Source organism: Monodelphis domestica, chromosome 3, assembly GCF_027887165.1.
Source record: "Monodelphis domestica isolate mMonDom1 chromosome 3, mMonDom1.pri, whole genome shotgun sequence".
Lineage (NCBI taxonomy): Eukaryota > Metazoa > Chordata > Mammalia > Didelphimorphia > Didelphidae > Monodelphis > Monodelphis domestica.
In genome coordinates this window covers 494,687,676-494,713,790 of record NC_077229.1, presented here as the reverse complement: position 1 = coordinate 494,713,790, position 26,115 = coordinate 494,687,676, and the positions used below count along the sequence as shown (strand labels likewise).

The following is a 26,115-nucleotide window of genomic DNA, read 5'->3' as shown; positions in this document are numbered from 1 at the left end:
TTTATTGATGAGGGAAAAATGTTAATAATGCAAATTAATCTTATAAGTGTGTTATGCAGGCATTTTTTCCTCAGAAAACAGGTTACTAAACACTAGCACACCCTTGGCACACCTTTGATTTTCCCCATTATTATAGTTCAATAATTCAAATGATTTGGGTGGATATTAGATAGTTGACTAAATATAGTTGAATTCTATATGCCCACGGGCATGTCTGAATGTGGTCTCTTACACTGGGCTTATGTAGTTAAATTAATCTTGTTTCCTATTTAGTTAACATACACTAGACTGATTTTCATAGGAATATGAGGGTTCTGTGAAACTACATGTGCTAAGGAGAAATTACAGAATTCATTTTTGAAAAAAAATTTAATACATTCTGGAAAATGAAGGTATATTTTCTTTTTTCAAGAAATATGTAAAAGAAAATGCATTAAAAGGAATATTTAAAGGTTTCTTTTATTTTTATTCTGGTTCAGTTAGCTCACTTCTTTGGACTATAGTGCTAATGAGTTTGTGGGTTTGAGTCTCCATATGGACCAGTTATCTTCCCAAAGAAATACTCCTACAGACTTTTACCCTTAACCCCAGCAGCTGTCTTAACAAGGCATACGCTTGGATACAAGGGGAATGGGCGAAAGTGTGTGCAATGGCTTGTTGGAACTAGTCATTGCTGTGGAAACATCTCAGAATTCATGTTCTACTAATGGTGGGTGAATAGTGTCATTTTGGGTATGTAGGACAAAGAGCACAATATCTGTTTTTGTTCATGCCTCCTAGTTTTACTTTCTCCTCCTGATTTTTAAGAAAAAATTTAATCTCGTTTTAGTTATTTTACTTTGCCAGGTCAAACCTCCTGAGGGAAAAGGAAGAGGTGAGATATTTAAAATTGTCCTATTTCAAAAATCACTCAGTTGAAATATTGGATGAGGAAGTAAGTAAAATGTCTAATGCTTGTGTAACCATGATAAAAGTTTAACTTGATGTTCAGATGATTTTATTTTCTTTTTCAGGCAATAATAAATAGCACCATCACCCCAAACATGACATTTACTAAAACATCTCAGAAGTTTGGCCAGTGGGCAGACAGCAGGGCAAACACTGTTTATGGTTTGGGATTCTCTTCTGAGCACCATCTTACGAAAGTAAGTTAAGTCATTAATCCTAATTGAAAATGTGTGTTTATTTCAGTCATTAAAGTATTTAAAGACTACATAATATTAAATTTATTGCAAGATACATAAAACAAAGATAGTGGTTATTTTTAAGGATACTAATTCTCCAGTAGGCATCTAGTAAGTTAAACCAGAAGATTATAAAATCAGTCAACCAACAATGATTTATCAAAAACCAGGCATTACGTGAGAAATGGAGATACAAAGGTAAAAACAAAATAGTTCTTGATGGTTTCCAATTTGCTTTCTTACAAGGGAAGCTGGCAGAATGAAAAACCACATATTTGTATTTTGGGAAAAGGTAATTTGGGAAGGTCAGTGCCAGAATATGATACTTGAGCTGGGCCTTGACAGAAGCTAGAATTTCCACACAGTAGAAGTAAGGAGTGAGTGCATCCTAGGCATGGCAGGCAGCCAGTACAAAGGTATGGATATGAGTAATTAAAAAGGGTGAATATTATGGTTGAGACTGAAAAAATCTAAATTTAAATGGTCGCCAAGGGAAATCCCAAATAACAAAATACCCAAGTCAGCTGCCAAATTTTTATGGTGATTTGATTACAACAGGAGGAAGAAAATATTAGAGGGAGAGAGAGAGAGAGGGAGAGAAGGAAAGGAGTTTAACTCAGAACCACTCTGGCTCAGGCTGAGCCAAAGCGGGCATTAAGGCCTTGGAGAGCCAAGGCAGAGAAAGGGGTCAGTACTTATCACTCACATGACCCGTCTGAAGGAAAGCTGTCTGTGGGCCTCCTCCAAGCTCAAGCTCCAGGATCAAACTGCACTCTAGCCCTCTCCATAGGAAGTCCCGAGAACTCCAGAGGCTGTTCTCTACCTTACTTCCTGCATCTCACATGTGCCAATGGTGGCTCAAGCTTGACTTAAGACAGCCCAGAGATTTGTCCTTTTTTTTACACATATCTGTTGAAGGCCATTTTCTCAGATAATTAAATCTTGAGTTTAATGCAGACCTTCCTAATCTTGTTAAACTAAGAAGGGAGGAGAAATGTAGTTTCCAAGACCTGATTCTGTTATTCCAAGTATCTCTATTGTTATTGATCAGGAAATAGCTAAATCAGATCTTCTAAAGAATGGTCTGAATAGGGTGGAATAGTTTTGAAATTCACAAGATAGAATGTTGCATATGGAAAAAGCAAAGTCCATCAGTTTAGACCATGAAGGGTATGGAAGGCAGTTATTATTGTTCACTCACTTTTCAGTCATGTCCAAATCTTTGTAACCTAAGATGGGATTTTCTTGGCAAAGAAACTGGAATGATTTGCCCTTTCCTTTTCTAGTTCATTTTTACAAATGAGGAGACTAAAACAGAGAGAAGTAACTTGCTCAGGGTTAAGCAGCTAGTAAGTGTCTGAGACCAGATTTTAACTCAGGAATATGAATCTTCCTGACACTCTTATCTACTACACCACCTAACTGCCTTATAGAGAGCAATAATGTATATTTAAACTGGAACTTGCTGGTAGAAGGGGGTATAGATCCTAAATAGAAGTGTTTATATTTTATCCTAAAAGTCAGGGTTCCACCAGAGTTTTTTGAGAATAGAATTATATAGTCTGATTTATATACTTTGGGAATGTCACTTTGGCACCTGTATGGAGTGCATATTGGAAAGGAAAGAGATTTTAAACAGTGAGACTAAGAAGTTATTGTAGTAAGACAAGAGAAAAAAATGTAGAAGGACTTGAACTAGGGTAGTGGTCACATTCAGGGGGAAGACGATGTGTGTGAGAGATATTTTGGAGAGAGAATCAACAAGACTTTATATATGGTGGAGGAGGAAGAAGAGTGATCAAGAAAGGAAGAACTGAAGATGATTCAGGTTGTGGACCTGGATGACTGGAAGCATGATGATACCTTCAACTTTTTTTTTAAGCCCTTCCCTTCTGTCTTTGTTCCAATTCTGAGACAGAACATCAGCAAGGGCTAAGCAATCAGGGTTAAGTGACTTGCTCAGGATCACACATCAAGGAAGCCAGATTCAAGCATAGATACTACTCTGTGTTACCTAGCTGCCCCATATACTGTAAACTTTTAAATTTTATTTTACTTAATTTATTTTTAATAGGGAAATTTGAAAGAGATGTGTGTTTTAGGGGAAAGATAAGAGGTCATTAGTTTGAAATGCTTATGGGACTACCATTGGGAAATAGCCAATGTGCATTGGTGATATTGGGCTGGAGATTAGTAGAAAAGTGTAGAAAAGCTCAGGCTGAATCTGAGAGTTGCATGCATAGAAAAAGATTAAACCCAAGGTAGCTGATGAGATCACTGAGAGACTAGAAAGAGAGAAGAGAGTCCATGAAACTCTTACGGTATCCCCACAATTAGGGATAGTGACATCCATGGATGATGACCCAAGAAAGAGGGAGGAGATAAGACAGGTTGGAGGAAAGAAGGAGAGGATCAGTAGAGAGCAGTGTTGCAAAAACCAGAGAGAAGAAAGAGCACCCAGGCAGAAAGGGTAGTCCTAAGCATCTCATGCTTTGGAAGTTAAGGAGGGCTAGATGAGGACTATGAGGAAGCCATTGGCTTTGGCAATTATGAGATCATTGATAACTTTAGAGTAGCTTGGAGTGAAGTGAAACCAGAAACCAGATTGTAAGAGGTTGAGAAGTGAATGAGAAGCAGCTAAAGTAGCACAGTGGATAGAGTGCCAAGTATGGAGTCAGGAGGGTCCTGGGTTCCAATTTGGATTCAGACATTTCCTAACTGTGTGACCATGGGCAAATAACTTAACCCTGTTTGCCTATCCCTTACAGCTCTTCTGTCTTAAAATTGATATTAAGACAAAAGGTGTATCTAAAAAATAAAAATAAATTCATCATTTACCAGGAAAATGTGCCTGCAATAAACTTTGAATAGGATTTATATCTGATGATCCACTTTGGGGTATAACATGATAATGGCAAACAGATAAAGTTCAGCAATTTGGTTGTTTGCTCTATTCTATGGTTTTTCTTTTCTGTTTTCTTCAAGCATCTTCATTTCCCTAGATTTTAATTTTCTCAAGTCTTGCATTTTGAACATGTATCTTTTCAGATGTTGTTCCAAAAACCATCATGGGGGAATAGTGTTTATATGTTTTGGCCTGAGGGCTGTAGTCAATTTCATGGCAAACTCATAAAAATCATATGAAGTCAAATGTGTTTTCTTCCTTGGGACAAAATCTATGAATGGTCAGTCTCTTCTTTTTCAAACTAATTTGTTCTCCAGCTGGAGATTTCTTCAGCAAAAAGCTGTCTTATAAATCTCAGAGCAGAGCTTTTCAAGTGAAGTATATATCTTTAAATCAGTTGGATGAATAATGTGAACTATGAAGATTAATAGAAGATATCTGAATAAATCAACAGGGAGATTTTTCAGTCTTCATTTACCCCCAAAGGTTCACAACAAATATTATGGGATTTGTTCCAACAAGACATTTGCTATTTATTTTGTAGAAAAAGGCAACTTCTCGGTGATTAATTTGTTAATATCTAGCATGTGATAATTATACAACCCAATAGTAGATTATTTGGGTCATGTATTATGGGAAGCAGATAGGAAGGAATTAGAAAACATATCTTTTTAAAAATACAAAAAAAAAGGGAAAATCCTAATGATGTCTGGACCTCACAAGGTCTTAAAATAATTTTTTAAAAATATAATATACTTTGAAGTTTTATAGAGTATATAGTTCTTGAAGTATTTGAGTATAGTTTCTCTCTTAAAAAGGAGCTGTTATGATCCATTTAATTTTGGGCTTTACCACATTGTCAGTCTGTACCATTTTATCAATGACCAGGATTATGTGACCCAGGTGAACTGGCCCACAAAGGAGGAAATATTACTGCCATACTCTTGCTCGGGAAGTTGGCCCTAAGATGATAAAAAGCAGGGATAAATGGGAACAAGTATATGTCTCCTGAATTCAGTTTGTATAAGTTTTTTAAAAGGAATTCATTATTATGAAGTTTTCTAAATTTGTAGAGGTTGTAGGAGTGGGCAGACATGATAGAGCAGACTTAGCCTAAGTGGGTATCAGGTAATATACTTGGGGGGGGGGGGAATCCATGGGATGATGGACTTGGAATCTATCATTTGTGACCCAGAAAAAGAGAATGTTGGAGTCATAATAGAGGAGAAAACGTGTTTTATGTGCTGTCATAGCCCCAAATCCAACCAAGCCCAAGGAATAATATTGTAAACCCAAGAAATAATCATCTTTCCCTTATGTGAAGCTGTGTTATGTTCATGCTCATCATACTCTTTTATCTGCTTCTGGTTTTCACACCTTAAGGTAGTCATAGCAAAGTAGAGAAAGTCTCAAGAACTAAAATGGAAGAGAAGCCTATTAAAAGTTTAAGTTAGTTCATTCTACAAAGCCAAATGTTGAAAGGTAATTACTAAAATTGTATAATCATTCAGGGTAAAAATGGAATAAATAGATTGATTTTCAAAATTCTAAAGTGAACTACCAGTCGTAGATATAAATAAGTTTGCTTTGTCCATGAAGGGGTAAAGTTTTCAAATAATCTAAATGTATCAAGTCATACAGCAAGTAGTAAATATATAGAATTAATCACTTGGAAGTTCTATACTTAGATGTACATATATACATAATGTGTATATATGTTTATATAAATGTATAGCTTCATAAAATTAAAATAGCATCATAATAGTTTTGATAATTTTGATATTTAATTACTATTGAAATCTAAAAGTTTACTTAGAATCCAACAATTCAATCTGTAAGTCATGAAATTAAGGGTTGCTTTAATTTGAATTGAATTCTACTTCTTTGGCCTTTGGAGTAGACAGAAAATAGTATGCAATTCATTTAAAAAATACCTCATATGTTTATAGTTATTCCTTAATCTTTTGTTTTTTTAGACTAAGCAACTCCAGTTTCCCTCCTAGACTGTTTTCTGTGCCTTCAGAACTCCTTCAAGTATTTAAAACACAATATATTTGATTTTTAATTTATGTAGGGAAAATTTCAATTGAGTACTCTATGGGAAGTTATTTAATAACTAAAATTTAAATAACTCATTTTAAACATTCTATATTATGATTTGGACAAACTCAAGTCAATTTTCTCTAGTTGATCTAAATGTTTTTAAGACTAGAATTCTCTACCTTTTCGATTTCATGGCTGGCTCTTCTTGGGCAGTCTGGTAATACCCAGATACTTCATTAGAATTTTGTTTCTAAATCCATTAAATGAATTTATAAGATAATGAAGGAAGCTATTTCTGCTGAAATACAGTTAAAAATTTTTTTTTAAAGAACAAATTAACCTTCCCCTGATCACAAACCTTAGCACGAGAAGACTAAAGTTATAGAAAGGAAGTTTGGATCTAGAACTATGAAGCCATGGTTATCAAAATCCAACTGAAGTTTAGAAAAACAGCAGAGGAGGCTCTTCAAGTAAAGGCTAATTACAAAGGTAGTCAGCATTAGAGAAAAGAGAAAATGCAAAAACAATGCTTGTGCTTAGCCTTATAAATACAAGTCAGCCAACTTTCCTAGTGTTCAACTATTTTTACCAGAAAAGTGGTAAGGATTCTTTCTTTGATTCATTTTGCACGCACACACATACACACACACACGCATGCACACGCACCCATAAAGGAAGGTTGGATTATTGTTTTAACTTGGAGTTATTCATTTACAAAAAAATAGAGTCACAAATGTGGAGCTGGAAAGGACCTTGGAGGTCATTTAGTCTAACTCTTTCATTTTACAGATGAAGAAACTGAGGCCAAGGAAAGTTAAGTGATTTATACATGGTCATAGTAATGATGGACATCAGAGCTAGGATTTGAACCCAGGTTTTCCAGCCCTACAGCCAGTTTTTTTTTTTCTACCACATCAAGTATAGCCAAACCAACATTTTCCTGTCAGGTATCTTAACTATGCTTGAAAGTCCTTAGGCTGAAAATGTTAAAAACCTCTCAATATCAAAAAAATTAAATAAGCACCCTTGGAAGAGGAGTTACATTTTGTATTTCAAGCAAACTGTCTAAACAGAAACTGATTTATTATTGCATGCTAATTTCATTTTGCAGAAGAAGCTTCTGAGAAGAATTACTAAGTGGATTTCTCAAGGCAATTCATCGTAATTCATTGAAGGCTGGATTAACTGAGAAAATAGCTCAATTTGCATATATTTCTTTAATTTTCTCCTTTATTAATCATGAAATTATTTCTTTATACATACTCTTGTGCAGCCAACCTGGCCTTGTAGCCATTATTCCCCCTTGACATTCCATCTGTTGATAGCCAGGTAGTGTAGCCTGGAGTCAGTAAAGACTCATCTTTGTGATTTTAAAACTGACCTCAGACTCTTACTATCTTTGTGACCCTGGGCAAGTCACTGAACTCTGTTTGCCTCAGTTTTCTCATCTATAAAATGAACTGGAGAAAGAAAAAAAGTGAACCACTCTAGTATCTCTGCCAAGAAAATGGGGTCACAAAGAGACGGATATACCTGAAACATTCTTGGATTATTTCTCTTAAATCTCCCAGAAAGTGCCAACTGCTATTGGAGGCCTTTCCTGACTCCCTCATCAAATATCTTGTATATATTTTTATATATACTTATGTTTTCCTGTTGAACTCTAGGTCAGAATCTCTATCCACTGAGCCCCCCCTCCACAGCTGCCCCAACTTAAGATCTTTTAAAGAGGAATTAAAAAAAAAAAACACTTCAGGTTTATCAACCAAGAGTTTTTGCTTTTAGGGTCATTTTAACTATTATTGGTGTTGATCAATTTTGAGAAATCACACCCTTGGTCATTGAATCAGACTTTTTTTGGGGGGGTAAGTGGGAATATATCTAAGAATTTGTCATATAATCAACTTGTTAGCGCATGTTTTGTGAATTGTGGACTGGAGATGAATAAAATATAAGCAGTCGCTTTTTATAAACGATTTTTAAGGTATTTTTTCACACTATCATATCAGAATTGATATGAATGAAAGAATGTGATTCTCTTCAGGGTAGTTATTCTTAGAGGCTCTATACTTACTCGAGCGATGCTGGTATCTTTTTTTTTTTGACTCTTACCTTCTGCCTTAGAATCAATACTATGGATTGATTCTAAGGTAGAAGAGTGGTAAGGGCTGGGCAATGGGGGTTAAGTGACTTGCCCAGGGCCAAGTGTTAGAGGTCAGATCTGAACCCTGGACCTCCCATCTCTGGGCCTGGCTCTCCATCCACTGAGCCACCCGACTGCCCCTTGGCATCATTTTAAAACTCTTGTTTGGGAATAGCTTTTGAATGTCCTCAACACTGGTCAAATTTTGCCCTTTTAGGGCAGATGTGATTTTTTTTTAATAATAGCAAAACATTTTTAGAGACAAATCTGGTGAATAAATGAAACCAGAAGAAAACAGAAAAAAATCTGATTGACCAAATGGGACCCCAAATAAAGTGTAATCATAGAGGAATAAGATTGCCATCGGAGTTCATCTATAATTTGCACAAAATTCTATTCTGAAAGAGTTCCAAAATTATTTTCACTAAGGGACGACTGAGGAAATCACAGTCATTTCATAGGGGAATAGATATAGCATCTTGTCTGAACCTCTCCTCTTATAGATGAAGAAAATGGGCTTCTGAAATGTCAAGTGCCATGACCAAAGTCCCCCAGGGAATGAGCTCTAGAGTCAGAATATGAACTCGAGCCTTCAGTTCAGGGTCCCTTCTATGTTTGGCTGCCTTTCTATTTAGACATGGAAGTTCTGGTACGTTTGCTAACCAAGCACTCATTTATTAACGGCAGAACATTGTTCTTGATTGCTAGAAACACAATTAAGAGAATGGTCTGTTCTTCAGAGGGTTGTAATCTATCCAGGAAAGTGGGATGCAGGGAAAGGTGATAAGAGATACACAAATACGTAGTATTATCTAGAATATACAAGTAATGAGAGTAGTATAAAAATAAAAAGAGATTCAAGGAAGGAAGGACCATTTCTTATTATGACTATATGATAGAGCTTGAGCTGGGCTCTGGATAGATAGGATTTTACCTGGTTGCTATGGAAAGAAAGCATGAGGAGGTCATTCCAGGCACAAGGAAGTACCTATATAAAGCAGCTAGTCTCATTTTGATTGGACTTTAAACCATGACTTCCATTTTTCCTTTAAAAGATGAGATAATAAAAGCATGGGAAGTCTACAGTGATTAAAAAAGAAAAACAAAAATCTTACCTTCTGTCTTAGAATCAGTACCTTGCCTCTGACAGTGACTTTTGAACATTTACTTTGGAATATTAATTAAGAGTGAGGAAGACAAAACATGCTGACAAATTGTATGAGTAAATTGCTTTTAATACTGCTTTTATTTCATTTTTTTCTGACTTGGGATCTGTTTAATGTTCTGAATTTTCTTGCCTTAGATTTTAGAGGTCTAGCTAGGGAGCAACAGATTCTGCTCTTAAGCTACAGTAATTAGGTTGTAGGTAATATGAAAGTAATCTCTGGTGTTGACTGTGTGTGTATACACACATCCATCCGTCCATCTGTCCATACACATATGTATACATATCTATGTATGTGTATGAAATTCTTTTAATCCCTAATCAGAAAATATCTTTGTTCCTATGGACCTGGGGGAGCTCTTTCTTGATAGAAATATATTCAGGAGTTCACCAAATGGACTGATGCCCATCTCTTGCAGATTCGATAGCAATTTCAATAATATTATTCATAAAGTCTGCAGTGCACATATATGTATACACCTATATCTATGCTTCCCATCTTGTAAACAAAGAAAATAGGATCCTGGCATGTCAAGTGCCATGCCCAAAGGCACCCAGCTAATGAGTTGTAGAGTCAGGATATGAACTCAGGCCTTAAATTCAGTGTCCCATTTACTATATTTGGCTACCCTTCCATTTAGATGCCCCTAAATAAAGATATACATACATATTTTATTTATGTATTTATATCTCCCATTTATTCAGTTTCTTTCCCCTCTGGGCAGGCAGAACAGCTAGAGAGTCCCCTCTTTCTTTCTCAAAAATGGAAATATTTTAGACTAGAGAAGGAAGTTGGGTCAGGCTTGAAGGTAACTATTTCCTTTATTTTGGCCTCTTATCTCCACTTCCAATGAGGCAGGACTCTTTGTTTGGTTTTCGATAGTCAGACTTCTTGGCAAACAGAACACACAAACGATGGGGGCAACCTAATAGGCCATCACCTTCAAAAAGCAAAGAGATGCTCTTCGTCGCTAACCATAACTTTTTATAATTTCCTAAATGCTCTCAGTACTTAGCATTCCATTTAATTTATTTTGCTTTTGTGAGTGCTGCCAGCTCTGTAGACCCTGTGGAATTCTTCATTTCCTTTCTTGCTGACACTGCAGCAGCTGTTGACTAGAACATTATTCCCAGAGCTAGCTAGATCCATTGATGATGTTAGAACAGAAATGAAAGTTCTTCAACATTACTATAGGGCTCATATACCAATGAAAATTGCAAAGTAACAAATATAGAGGGGCTCATTGTGTAATACAGTAAAAACTAAAAGCATTCTCCAAATATCAGTTCTCAAAAGTGACTGCTGGGGAAAATCCAATTATCTGAGTGATAAGCAATCAAAATAAAGTCTATTTAAAGTGTACCCTGTCTGGATTAATATATGATGTTTCTCTTTTACTGATTTTCACCCCCACTTAATATTAGGACATTTTATTAGATTTGCTGATGCTAGATTTTTGGCAATAGGTTAATGTAACTTTCAGAGGTATCATCTAATGCTTTGTTTCATCACCATTTTCATATTAGAGATGCCTAATTGGTTTTTTTTTAAACATACTTAAATGATGCATCTTCTCCTAGAGCCCATCCATTTAGAAAATTTTAAAAATACACTTCATGAAATAGCTTTTTGTTTGATTAATGTATATAGTTTTCTTCATGCCTTCAGTTTGCAGAAAAGTTTCAGGAATTCAAAGAAGCTGCTCGACTCGCAAAGGAGAAATCCCAAGAGAAGATGGAGCTCACAAGTACGCCTTCCCAGGTGGGTATTGAGCTCTTCTTCTCCTCTCTCAGGCATGGTATGCCAGTCAGTTTCTTTTATGCTCAATTTGAATCAGAAAAAATAATGGAGAAAATCAAGGTAATTTCAAAATGGAAATAGAAAGGCAGCTGTTGTTTGTTTGTTTGTTTGTTTGTTTTTTGTTCTGAGGATTTGGTGTAGAATTGTTCCATGCTCCATTGATTTAAATAGGTCTGGTTTATTAAAATTAGTTTTTAAATGTCAAATCTCAAGATTTTAAAAGTCTTCAAAGTCCTTTGACATAAAATAAATTAACTAAATTTATGATGGCTGTGCTATTTCTTATAATCCCATTTTGTGGATTGGGAAAACTAAAAACCAATCCTGCAAATACTTTCCTCATTCCTGCTTAAAACCCAGGAATCTATGAGGGACAGTAACAGTTTTAATTTTACAAGAGTCTTTGATAAGTAACTTTTTTTCCCCCAAATGGCAAGTTGAGTTAGTGCCTGCGAATCTTCCTTTCATTCTGCTTTTCTTCCAAAGGTCAATCAAAACAACATATAAAGTTTACTGAAACGAATGTTTTAAATACTATTTAGCAGCTTTATTAAGTGAATCTTATTTTGAGATGTGTTGAGTGATCTTGTAAGTGTGGGTCCTCTCTTTTCTGACTGGAACATGAGATTTTTACTCTTAGCAAGTGGCCATCAGGGTGCTATGGCCAAAAAAATTGCCTAAGCGCTACCATTCTGGAAATGAGCATCTCTGAAGTAAGACAAGTCCTACACCAAAATGACAAACCCAGCCATTGCCAGTTCCATCTTTCAAGTTTTTGCAGTTTAGTAGGACTTGTTAGATATAGTCTAACAGAATCCAAAGTCATCTCTGTGACATTGTGCAACATCAGAATTCACTATGTCCGTAATGATTTGTAAAATCAACCCATGACCTTTTTTTCAGCATTAATTTGTTAAAACATTGCAGTCTGGTAAATACAATATTTCTCTGCATTTTTTTTTCCTCTAAAATAAGCTTAGGAGCTTTGATACATAAAAGAATAGGAAGTTGTTATATAAACAGTATCAAGTATTTAAAACTTTTTTTTTCAATCAAGCATTTATTTTCTCTTCTTCCTCTTTCCCCTTTTTTCCTATCAAGGGGGGGGGGGACACTCCTAATAAGAAATATATGTAGTCAAGCAAAACAAATGTCCTTATTGGCCATGTCCAAAATACATGTCTCATCATACACTGAATCTACTACTCTATTAGGATGTGGGTAGCATAGATCATTAATAGTCCATCTTCTTGAATTGTGATTGATCATCGCATTGATCAGAGTTCTTAAGTATTTTGAAGTTATTTGTCTTTACAGTATTATTATATAGAGTAATATCACTTATTTAAATGTCTTACCAGAATTTAGAAATTTTCTATTAAATAATCTTAATGGTTGGAAGTATCTGTAGTCTCTGAATTTTAAAAAAGTATACAATAAATTAATTGACTTAGCCAAATTATCAATTAAAAACTACAGAAACCACACCTACACCCCTATTATCATCATCTCCTCCCTCCCTACCACACTTATGTTGTCTTTTGTTTAGTGATTCTTTGGGGATATAAAGAATTAAATTCTTATATTTTTGCAGGTACCTGAAAGGGAATCTTTAGAAAATCATATTTACTCTAGTTGAAATACGATATTCTTGGACTGATTCAGATTGATCCCTGATCCATGGCCCACTAGCAAAGTGTACCTGAAGTTTCTTGGAATAGCTTGATTACTTTTGAGTCATTTTTAACCAAACTTTTCATGGAGAATGTTTTTTTCATATCTTCACTGATACAGTCCTTTTGTGTTTTTGTATGTTTTTGTTCCTTTAATCCTAAAAGACTGGTTTAGGTGGACTTATTGAAGTCAGTCTAATCCTTAGCACAAGTTGGAGTTCAACATATAGATGCCTCACTCTTGCAATTTCCACAGCAGTTTCAATAACTGCATGATCCAAGTGTCTCTAATGTTCCATAATTCCATTTTCTATACTACAGAAGGACTCCCTAATCATTACTTTATTTTCAGGTCCCTATTCAAATATACTTAATAGTAAGTAACAGAAATCCCTTTAAAACTGTTACTTGCCTCCTAGGCATGTTTCCTATGTCTTTCAAAAAATTATACAAGGCGATGTTAATTTTGCTTTCCTCTTTTCAAACTGTTTCTCATTAAAAACGTTTATACATTTTTATGTGAAAATGTACATCAGAGATTAAATATGCTATCCCTAGTTGCCCCTTTTATTTTTATTTTTGCTTTTATTCATTTATTTTATGTAAAAAAGAACCAAGAAAATGGCCATTTTGAGAATTGTGATCTCAATATGCTCATCTTTCACCTTGGCTACCAAACTATAGGATTTTAATTTAATCCCTGTTTCAGTCTGAACTCTTAGGGCTTTCTGGCCACCCAGGCCCTAAGCCCAGTAAACACATGATTTGGCAGCATATTATATTCAAAGGAATATACACCATGCCCAACTTGAAGGTAATATCTGACTCTGAAGGTTTAACCCAACCCAAGAGTTAATCTGTATTCTACTGGATTTAAGAAACACTAAGAATTCCAGAGATGCCCTGGCATTTCAATAGTCCTTAAAAAGTTCCACCTTTTGATGATGGGAGTATGTGTGGAAAGGGACCTCATACTTATGGCTTTCCCAGTCAGATTCCTTTCATTAAAGGATTAAATTTAAGTAAATTGTCTTGTATCGCATTTCTAAACAGTTCTCTTTGGAGGTGTGGGGACTCTTATTTAGAGGAAGAATGCTATAGTAAAACTCTAGTTCCTCAAGTATTTAAGACTCTGTTGTAGAAAAGGCATTGTGCTACATGCTAGGAAATAGAAGAACAAAAATATAAACAAATCCTGCCCTCCAGAAGTTTAAGTTCTCGTGAGAGATACATACTGAGGAAAAGGAAAATGTATTCTGTTAAGAAAAAGAGCACTGATAGCCCAGAGATCTCAGGGGCAGAACTGAGCCTTGAGGGACACCAAGGGAGGAGTGAAAAGAATGCATTTTGAGATTGGTGGAACCAGGAAATGCAATGCTAAGTCTAGGGAATGGGCAGCAACACTTTGTGAAACGGAGAGTGAATGTGAAACTGAATAACATGAAATAAGTCTGACAAAATCAGTGGGAGCCAGTGGCTTTAGAATCAGGAGAGTCAATTGCACAAATAGTTATTATCATGCACATTATACAAGGAACTTTTCAAGGTGTTGAGGACACAAATACAGATACAAAACATTTCTGCCTCCGAGGAATTTACATTCTATTCAGTAGTTCTAGTCTAGGCTCTGTCACTAAAACTGTGATCCTGTACAAGTCAGTTCTCTTAGTAACAAATTTACTGGGAAGCCATCCAGTCCAGCTCCTTCATTTTTAATAAATGAGGAGCCTGAAACATAAAGAGTTTACATAGCTTGTCCAGAAGTCATATAGGCAGCCAAACAGGAAGTTCAAACCCAGGTTGTTTGAGCCTGGATGCAGTGCTCTTTCTTTCTATGGTACTCCCAAATACACTTCCCATGGCACCCTCCAGGCTCTCTGTGACTATTTATTACCTTCCTTTCCGACTCTCTGTGACTATTACCTTCCTTTCCTGTAAAATGAGGTAATTGGATTAGATAATTTCTAAGATCTTCTTCAGGATTAAGTTGAATCACTTATTAGTAATTATTAAAATTTTTTTTCTCTGCCTTCATTAATATATAATAATCCTTATTTTGATAACATTTCATTGGGGGTGGGTTTTCCCTCCATTATCTAAATCACAGCCCTTCTCAGTCTTCAGCCATCAATTTAATTTTTCTAATACATGTGATATAAATAATCTTTTGCCTTGGTCTTGGATTGGTGCTATCTTTTAAATCTTTTTCTTTTGGACGAATTATTTTTCATTAGATGTCAGCTGCCTCAATTTGTTTTCTGATCATGTTTAAAGGAGACAGGCTGTGGATGTTGGTTTTAGGGGATCCTAGCATAATTATATTGGACATTATCCTCCACCTTTCTATCTCCTTCATTTATAAATATGAATAGCTTTGACTAAAGGTTTAAGTTCTCTTTCAGGTCTAAAATTATTTTTTCTTTTCTTTCTTTTTTTTTAGTTTCTATATGGTTAGTTTCTATAAATTTATGGGTTAGTTTTCCTCTGGAGCTGGGTGTACTTTATTCAAGTATTACCTTGCTGTATTGTATTAGTTGGCCCCAAAGGGCTTTTATTTTCTGTACTCTGTTTTGCTTATCTACGAACAGAGAAGAGGTGAAAAAAGCAGAAGGGGAACCCATCAGGGTGGGACTACTTCCTTCGAACAATCAGGGCATATTTTATTGAAGAAAGGCTACGTGGTAAGGTTTCAAGTAGAGATATCCATTTATAGGCATGAAATTAGATTTAATGAATGTCTAAAATTATTTTTGGGAAAAAATGATTGCAAGCAGTTAGGGCCTTGGTTTTGTCTAACCTACAAAAGCCATTGTTTCTAACAATGCAAGTCTCACTAAAATCATTATAGAAAGACTTCATTCCCGTTTCTGCTGCTATCATCCTGTATTAGACCACAGCCTACCTCAATTTTTACTGGCCAAAGATATATAGATTCGATTTGTGGGAAGATATCCCATAAGTCTGTAATTCTTGCCTCAGAGAGTTAATTCCAAAAACTCCACCCCTATCTACATCTGCTATAATTGACCTATGTTGTTTCCTACTCAATCCATGTTCTTCTCGTTTCGGATGAAATATTTTCCTACTTTGAAACTAGTGACAGAATTCTAGAAATGAGTTTATTTGAAGAGAAAAAAGATATTCCACTGTTGATAGCTCCCTTTTCAGAGTCAGACAGCATTTGGTGGCCTTAATTCATTCTCCCAAAATGATAAATTCTTATTCAAATTCCTGGAACTTACGTAAATATTTATTTTTATATATTACTTATAATTTTTATGCTGATACTTGAGGCCCATAATAACAATAACAAATCCCATTTACATAGTATTTTAAAGCATGCAAAGCATTTTACACATATGTTTACATATTATTTCATCCTCACAACAATGATGAAAGTAGATGTTATTTTCCGCAGTTTACAGTTGAGGAATGACAACTTAGGCAGACAGAAGTTAAATGATATGCCTGAGATAAAGTAGCTAGTAATTGTCAGATACTGGATTTGAACTTGGGTCTTCCTGACTCCAAATTCAACACTATTATCTGTTGAGCCATCTAGCTGCCCTATGAATAAAAGCATGAAAGTATGGGGAATTTTATTTCCTATTTCCCACCATCCCTACCTTTAAAGCCGTTCTCAGGTTTTCCAGTCCTATGAGCTTTCTTAATGGGGACTTAGACTAGTTAAGGGTCAGCCTGGCCCTAGACAAGATGGTTTAGCATAGCAGTAGACTTGGGAATATGACTTCCTTTCTTGGCTGTCCTTCCTCTTTCCCTGTCACCTTCCTTTCAAATCTTCAGAATTGGAATATTAAAATGACACCACTCAAGTGTGTGCTTTTTTCTTCATTTCACCAGCAGTATAGGCTAACATATGTCTAGCATCTCTCCAAATATTAGACATTTCTAGCCATGACCACTCTGTACGGAACTAGAAAAAAAGAAAGGAACACTTGAATGTTTGAGTACAGCTTTGTGAATCTCTGCCACATCCTGTTTCCTTTATAATTATGTGGTCACATCTGTTGCCTTTGGCTTTCTGATGATCTGTGCCCCCAAACTTGTGAATGTAACCAGATTTTTGCCAAGACTGGATGTTTGCAACATGTTTTCTGTATTTTGGCTAGCCCTTCTTTCCTGATTACAGAATTAGGGGGAAAGTCAGATGTATCCTTTAAAACAGTCATATTTCACTTCGTGTGATCTCACTTTTAACTTTAAGAGAATTCCTCCTCTCCCATGGGGAAGGGGTTTAGGGATAGGGCAGTTGAGTGGAGAAATGCAATTTTTTCTGCTTTCATTAGCTCTTATATTAAATATCTTTGTAGCCACACTTTCTAAAGTGGTTTTTTAAAATCCCTAATTGTTTTATGCATCTAAATAAGCTTAAGAAATCCCAATTGCAAAATAAATGTTTTTGCACATAGGGACCTTGCATTCTAAAAGAGATACACACTTTAAAACCACACATTTTTGTTACATTTCATTTAACATTTATAGCTGTGACAATATGATTAGCTGTGTGCTTTGGGAGCTAGACTGGATCCCCCAAGAAGTGACACAAATTTAGGATATAACAGAAATAGACTATATAAATATTGCAGGTATGGTTTTAAAATGTTTGTTATTTTGAACCTGAAAAAACAGCATACTAACCTGAACATCTCCATATACAAAAAGGAACAAGAAAACAAAATAGTAGAGGAAACTATAAATCTTATGTATAGTTTGCATTTGTTTTCAGATCTATAGTAAATTTAACACACTTTCTTGCTTATCTATATCTCCATTTGAACTTTCTTTGGTTTATATAATGCATTTTTTAAAAAAAAGCTTCAATGATGTTTTTCTTCTTGGTGAGGGGGTGTGGGGTCGGGGAGAGACGGCACTGTCACTACTCTTTTTTTCCCTATCTAATTCTCCCCTCTGTTAAAAAAGCCCTCTCTTGCATCAAATAAGCCTAATTAAATCAAACAGATTTCTTCATTAGCACTGTTTAAAAGAATGCCTCACTGATAGATCCCAAGTTTGGTGCATTGAAGCATAAACATTCATTCTAAATTTCCAGAGTTTTGCCATAGCAAATATTGTGCCTCCTGTGGATTCTTGGGGTTTTTATTGAAATAAATGCACCAACATTGCTGTGTCAGCTTAAAATCAATGTTGAAAAATTATTGGCCATAGTTGCCATTCATAATCCTTAATTAATAGACTTGAATTAAATGGATAAATCTGATCCATTTATAAAGCTGTGCAAATTTTTCTAAAGCAGGAATATCCATTTGTAATTTGGATTTTTGTAATGATAAAAGGAGTGCAGTTTCTTATCATTGAGAACACATATTCATATGGCCATGTTAAGAATACATTAATAATCATTTGGTAAAGTAAATTTACATTCTGCTTTTTTCCCTTCGTGTGAGAGCTTAGCATCTTGATTTTGTGTTGTTCAATTAAACTACAATTCCACATACTATTTTGGATAGCATTCATTGATTAACAATAATGACATTAAAGTTCATGCCTTTTAAAAAAAAGTTGAAATAAAAGAATGTCTCATTTCATATCTCTAGTCTACTCTCGAAGGGTCCACTTGTAAAACATTTTTTTAATCTAAATTTTGATTATACCTAATTGAACATATGCTTTCATCATGTTAGGGCTGAAAGGGGACTTTGGAGCCCATCTTGTTTAAATTTCATTTTACGAAAAAGAAACTGGGGTCCAAGAGATTAAAGTGACTTGCTCAAGTCAAACAAGGAATGAGAATGGAGATCCAAGCCCAGTTTCTCCAACAAATTCAAGCCAAGGAGGAGAAAGATTTTGGAGGGCTGGATGTGAGTTGAGGTGTTCTTGATTCCTCAATCCTGCCATTCCTATTGGGTCTATACCAGTTTTTTTTTTCCCCCCACTTCTAGGCAGGGCAGAATACTATAGTCTCAGCTCACAAGTGATAGGTAGCTTATGGAAACAACAGCAGGTGTTCTGGGCAAGAATGCAGCTCCATGGTGATTCATTGGATTTACAACATTTCAGACAGCTTCCAAAGAGTGGAAGATTGAAATACCACGTATGAGGATCCTCATAATTTTATGGCCCTTTTCATCTTCCCTTTTCTCCCTCCACCCTTTAATTTTCACTCTTAATAAAAGTTGTAAGTAGCATTCCCTGCTTCCATGCTGTTGCATAGGAGTTTTTCTCCCATGGAGCCACAGTAGTATTCACCCTTAGAATGGAAAGGGATAGAATCTGGAGTGCAGATGTTTATAGTTTCTCTTCCTACATTTTTTTAACCCTTACCTTCCATCTTAGAATCAGTACTATAGGTTGATTCCAAGGCAGAAGAGCATGAAGAACTAGGCAGTGGGCTTTAAAATGACTTGCGTAGGGCCACCCAGCTAGGAAGTGTCTGAAGTCAGATCTGAACCCCATCTCTGGGTCTGGCTTTCAATCCATCCAGCCACCTAACTGCCCCCCATCTCCCTATAATCTTAATCTATACAGATCCGCTTTTACCCCTTTCCCCAACCTATCCCACGCGTGAGAGCTAACTGGGAATCATAGAACCTATGCTGCTCCTCTTTAGTCCAGTTAGTTAACTTGTTTGTCAAAACTTTCCCATTGATTTGCACCTCTTTGGGCTTGTTACTTGTCCCCAGTCAAACCAGATTTTTTTAAACTTGGTTCATTCTATACTAGGAAAAGGGACGATTGTGCTTCTCAGGGTCGGAGAGAAAAGTTGCCTTTTAACTTCTTTTTTTGCAGCCCAAACTTGGTCTGGAGAGTGAGGATAGTTCAGAATTGCTGTAATTGCAGCACACATTAAAGTGGGAGTCATCGTGTTCATCATGAAACATTCATCAGAGAGCAGAGTTAAGCTTTCCTAGGCTACAAAGAAAATGTTTCTCAGCCCACAGATTTGTAGTTAGTATCATAAGACTAGAAGGATTAAGTCAAGTATTTCAAGGGTTATAACCGTCTATAGGCAATGGAGCAGCTGGGTGGAACAGTGGATAGAGTGCCAAGCCTGGGTTCAGGAACACTTATCTTCCTGGGTTCAAATCTGACCTCAGGCACTTTACTTACCCTGGGTAAGCCATTTAATCCTATTGGCCTCAGTTTTCTCATTTGTAAAATGAGCTGGCAAAGGAAATGTCATGCTACTCCATTATCTTTGCCAAAAAAACAAAACAAAACAAAACAAATAGGGTCACAAAAAGTCAGACACAAGTGAACAACAACAAACATTCTAGGGGTTCTAGCCCGGTGAAAGTTGACTAATGAGGATTTAAAATGACCATAGGGAGGCATAAGAAAGCCTTTCCTCTTCATTACTTTCATGCCACCAGTTCATAGTTCCTGGCTGTGAATTTTTTATAGATTGCAGTTTTCTAAAGGGATTGCATCCCTATTTTTTTTTTTTTAGCTGCAGCTTTTTATCCCCTGTTTCTTTCTGGATTGTCTTCTAGGTAACTGTACCTAGATTTGTCAAATTGTGTCAGCTTTCAGTATAAAATCTGAGACCATGATGGAGGCTATTACAGTAAGAATAATTATGAGACTTTGGACTTAAAAACAAACTCTCCTTGTTTTCCAGAGGGACTAATTAAACTTGCATTGTTATGCAAACATTGATTAAAGACAGAAAAAAAAAACCCACAGGAAATTTTGCAAAGAAAAATGATCAGAGCATAAAATCTGAGAGTGGCAAAGCCAAAATGAAGAAACATTATCATGGGAGCTCCTTTTAAAGCTCTTTTATTTTTCTTTTTAAATCTGTCTTTGCATACATGCTTTTGTCAGAGATGAGTAGGGACGAATCTACAAGAATCGTCTCTTATTCCCAGGTTTCCAATATTTCCCCCTCAACTCTTATTCATTTTCTTTTGTGCTTTCATTTTTTTCCTACTATTTCCTTCAAATATCTTCAGTTGTGGACAAATAATTGTTTAAATAATTGATAAATTCTAAGTTTAATTTAAGTTGTCTGCTTCTGAAAACAGAATATTTTTAAATTTATACTATCTTTATTATTTTCCTGTATGAGTTGCTTTGTTATATAGATAACTTCTTTCCAAGTTTAGTTTTTAATTCTTTATGAACTTTGAGTTTTAATTGAAATATGGACTATAAATGAACATGCCTCACCCATTTAATATGACATTAAGTTTAACTAATGTTTCATTTTTCTTTTTAAAGGAATCAGCAGGAGGGGATCTTCAGTCTCCTTTAACACCAGAAAGTATTAATGGGACAGATGATGAAAGAACTCATGAAGTGACACAAAACTCAGAGCCAAGGGCTGAACCAACCCAGAATGCATTGCCATTTTCACATAGGTACAGATTCAATTCAAGCATCATGATTAAGTAAAAAATGTATAGTGTGCTTTTATTTTGCATACATTGGATGAAGTATGACACTGAACGAAAATTCCATGTTGGGTCTCCTTTATTTTTTTTCAAAAGGTACAGTTTTTATTTATCCACAAATGAAATACTTTAAAAGCTCACTAATTTGAACTTAACAGTCTTTCAGGTGGGTTGATCTAAAGTTTACTTTTGTACTATCTATGCAGCAAAGATTTGCTAAGCAAATTGATATAAGATTTCAGTGAAAACAGTGAATTTGATTGTGATTCTTAGTTTTTCAACATGGTGCCAAAGGGGCCCTTCTTTGATTAGCCTCATTCAGGTCTTTTTCTATGTAATTAACAACCACAACTATCTTTCTTAAAAAAAAAAATATAATTGTCTGTCCTTCCTGGATTTGTTTGAATTTATGAGGATTTACCGCATTGTTTTCAAAAGTGGTTTCATTGAGTAAGAAGCCAAACTAGTTGAGATTTGAGAAATTTTACAGTGAATTTTTTGATTTGTTTTAGACTAAATTCTTTTTAAAAAGAATAATATTAAAAAGAATAAAATATCTAATAATAATATTAGACTAAATTCTTTTTAAAAAGAATAATAATAATACCTTTTGAGCTAGAATTTAAAAGAATTGAACACTTTTAAAGATATCAGATGAATTTTTACCTTTTTTATCAAACCAATAACTGACCACATGTGGTAAGTAGTTTTAAGGGAGTTGCAGTACTTCTGTGAAGTTAAAACAAAGCAGACACTTGCATCCTCTCAATTTTAAGGAAGCACTTCTCTCTGACACCTTATAAGAAGTCATCATATTTAAAATTCATAGAATGGTGTAAAAATGTTTTGCTTTGTTGCTCATTAGTCCTTTGGAGGAGGACATTCAAATTGAATTTTTATCTCTGGTATTGTGACTTTGGTTTGCATGCTATGAAATGACTAGACATGAAAATAAAATATTCTGAATGAAAGCTTTTTACAAATTACATTCTCCAAAGTTTCTTTTGATTAAATTTGAACTAGAACTATACAGGGCTAGACTTGCCCAGCCTCTGTGTAACTCAGTCTTGAAGTAGTTCTTAGTCAGGACCAGCGTAAGGGAAGTCCTGAACTTTTTTAGTCAGAATCATGCATCTTGGATACAGAAGGCTTTTCTAAAAAGAGCAGAATACCTATTAGGAATTTACCAAAAAAAAAAAAAAACCCTGGTGTTACATTTTATTATTCAGAATGCTAAGAATTGTGCTTAATGCAAAAATGTATTTGAGTGGTTGTATGTTTTTATATTTTGAACTGTTCTCAGTAAACAGCTTTATTGTCAGAAAAATTGTTACATAAAAAAGAGGTTTCTCTATTTGAGCTCTACTGACTATCTCTGTTTAATTCATCAGATATGATATTTTTGAATATTCGGTGGCAAATGAACAAAAGAGGGAGACTCACTATTTGAGTGGGCTGGGTTTTTCCTTTTGTATAAAAGACATTAATTGTGATGATTGGGAGAGGAAAATGTCACATCCTCTCAAGTGTGGCTCTTAAAGTTCTTGCCAGCCTGCCCACGGGATGGTTGACTTAGCTGCCCTGAAGAGAGTTGAGTTAAGAATTCTCTTTCTCTAACTGGCATTCCAAAGAGCAGTGCGGATGAACACTTGTAGCGTTTGGAAACTATATATGTTGTGTTAGCAATTGCAAATTCTACCTGGCAGTTTACTGACTTTCTGGTAGCTTTAGTTTGGCGAACAGTCTTAAGTGTTCTCTCCAGGTTCCCTTTGGGATGTTGTCAGGGTGTCTGGCTAGCCTGTGGCCACCCTTTATGTAGCGCTTCCTCAACCAGAAGCAACTGCAGTTTAGTCAAGGGTGCGTTATCCTGCTCAAACTCAGCCCAACACTGTGTGTATTTGTGCCATGTATATGTTCTGGAATGTTCACCTCAAAAGGAAATAGCTTATGGTTTGAGAGGTAGTTTGGCTATATAGAAGAACTGAAGTCCAACTTTCATATTTATTTTCCCAAAAAATCTTTTTTAGAAAATTCATTGTTTTGGTAAGGCACGGCAGGTGGGAAGCCTCTCATTTCAGGTAGCTTTTAATATGAAGGGGCCACATTTGACTATGCTACTTAAATGCAGAGCACAAATAATTTTAAAATGTACTTTACTGTCTTTTTCAATTGTGTCTTTCATAAGACATGATCTTGTTTTGATATGTCAAAACAGAAAAGAAACCTGTACTAAAAAAAAAGGAATTTTTTTTTGTTTTAAGGCTGGAAATAGGAAACGGCAGTATTTTTGTAAAGATGTTTTATACAGCTGCTATTAGACTCATAGAGTCAAGCTATAAGAAACCTTAGAGATGGATTCCAGAATTTTATTTTAACAAATGCTTCAGGGTCATTTAGTTAGTGACAGACTTAAGACTAGAATAAAAACCCAAAGAGGAAAAAGATCATTTGCTTTTGTATATCATTTTAGAGTATATTTAGTGTGTAATCTCCAACTTCTTTTAACTTCAGTGATCAATTCTGATTTATTTTTAATAATGATAACTCATTTGAATTTTCCCTTCTATCTCTATCTGATACATACCGATTGGGTGGCCTTTGGGCAAGTCATTTAACTTTGTAAACCCTCCAAGCAACTTTCTGATACTCTATACATTGCAGAGTAATTGCCAATCTGTGTTAGTAGAGGGAATTTCCTCCTCCTGGAATGCCCTATACTCCAGAAATTAAAATTCCAGGCTTCTTCTCTATTCCTGCTCATTCTTCTGTGAAGGTGATGTAGACAAGATGCGTCATACCTAAGTACAGATGCCCTTTTTTTGAGGGGTGGCCCTGGAAATTTAAGCATTTCCACCTGGACTTCCACTTTATATTTCTGCTCTTTTTTTTCCAAAACAACTTTTAATTTGAAATACTTTTTCCTTTGAGTTTAAACTGACATGGCTTGGCGCACTGGCCAAAGAGAATCTTAATTCATTTGTTACTCAGCTTCTGCAGTTAGCTTGCAGTCTGACTGGTTTTGCCTTTGATGACATGTAGGAACAAGGATGTTTGTTTGGTCTCTAATCATCCAGTTCACCTCACAAGTATCATCTACAAGGAAATTTTCATTGTACTAGCTGAGTAAGCTACGTAATCCTTAAGCTAAGGATGTTGTTGTGGTTCAGTTGTTTCAGTCTTGTCCAACTCTTCATGACCCCATTTGGGGTTTCCTTAGCAGAGATAGTGGAATGGTTTGTCATTCCCTACTCCAGAGTTCATTTTATAGGTGAGGAAATGGAGACAAATAAGGTTAAGTGACTTGCTCAGAGTCACACAGCTAGTAAGTGTCTGAGGTCAAAGTTGAACTCAGGAAGACAAGTCTGAGTAAGGATTTTTGTCCTGATTTCTAGTAGCTGTTTCTCTCCCTGTGAGCATGTTCTGAAGCTATGGGAAAAACTTATTTTGACAGATTTACTAAGCAGAGGAAGATTTTTAGATTTGAAGTTATTTTTTTTACAATGTGAAGTTTATTATAAAAATTTGTAGTAAACTTAGCTGTTTTTCACTTTTTGTGCATTAACTTATGATGTGACTATATCACTTAATTTGGTCAGTGCAATTTTATGATCCTTAAATATGCAGTTTTATAGATTGAAAAGCTGCTGTCAGATAGCAGTTCAAGAATTTAGAACAGACTTACTAGTATATATTAACTATTCAGGGAGGCTATTTTTGAATTGATAGTTTTCATAAGAATTTGATGAATTTCCTTCATGGAACGGAGGCTCTTTTAACCATGGTTTGTGTTTTACTCTCAAGATGTAGACAATATGCATTTAGATGGTGCTGTTCAATGGTGCCATATACACACACACACATATATATCCTATTCTGTAAGCAAAATAATAGCTTTCTGCTAGTCCATATGTTTCTTACAATTTTCATTAAAGGTTGTATACAGAAACTTCCCGTTCTAGAAGATTGATTTTGCTTTAGTCCTATGCAAAAACAGTTTTACTAACAGCTTTGAAATTTGGTGGGCTTCATTCCACCCAAAACTCTAGTTCATGTTTAGGAGATTTGTTACTTTCACATTCATTAGACTTTGAAATGTCTAGTTCCTCTTCAACTGGATTACTTAATTTAAATGTTTTTTTGTGACAAGAATTCTTAAATTAATTGTCATTTGGAGCAATTTAAAATAAAAATGTTATTGTGAATACCATACACTGTTCCCCAAGGTTATTATTAAATATAATCCTGTTGTTTTAACTTAAGCAAGGAGTGAAGGAATGGTTAATGTGAAGCTCTTTTTGTTTGTTTGTTTTTGTTTGTGACTTTTTTCTTTTTTTCTACAACTGTGGCATCAGTTTCCTCATTTTTATTATTAGTAAAGGGGGAGGCAGTTTCTACCCTGAAACATTATGACACCCAACACGCCCTTTTGCTTATGCTACTTATAGTGCAACAGAAATGAATAAATTAGCTGTATGTGAACTGTGACATTTCATTAATAAGTTTTTGTCATTAAGATTTAATTATAGATTATTTATAACCAAAGCTATAGAGTTCATAATAAAGAGTGACAAGGAATTACAAATGAGTTCCAAAAAATAATTATTTTCTTCCAAGCGCCTTCACTGTTCATCTTAATCATGGCCACAGCTGAAAGATCATTGTCATCAGCTGTGAAAGCTCTGAACTTGAACTACATCTATCACTACCCCAAAAGAAGCATTTAATCAGTGTTCTTGGTAGGGCTATACAAAGTCAGTTAAAGCTTCTGGCCTTCAGGAGCTCATAGTGTGACAAGGAATTTTATTATATCTAAATTAAGAAACAGT

The 26,115-nt window shown here is 35.3% G+C and overlaps 1 protein-coding gene across 10 annotated transcripts in view; it reads left to right on the top strand.

The window, feature by feature from the left end:
* Nucleotides 1–26,115, top strand: part of HOMER1 (homer scaffold protein 1) — a 169,126-nt gene that overhangs the window by 77,569 nt on the left and 65,442 nt on the right. For 6 of the 10 annotated variants that reach the window (XM_056824810.1, XM_056824808.1, XM_056824809.1 and 3 more), the window contains exons 3-5: nucleotides 1,014–1,145; nucleotides 11,092–11,202; nucleotides 21,117–21,256. In XM_056824810.1, the coding sequence (XP_056680788.1) occupies nucleotides 1,014–1,145; nucleotides 11,092–11,202; nucleotides 21,117–21,256 (383 nt within the window). The remainder of the gene's footprint in view (nucleotides 1–1,013; nucleotides 1,146–11,091; nucleotides 11,203–21,116; nucleotides 21,257–26,115) is intronic. The other 4 variants (XM_007486428.3, XM_007486427.3, XM_007486424.3 and 1 more) reach the window with 1 other exon arrangement.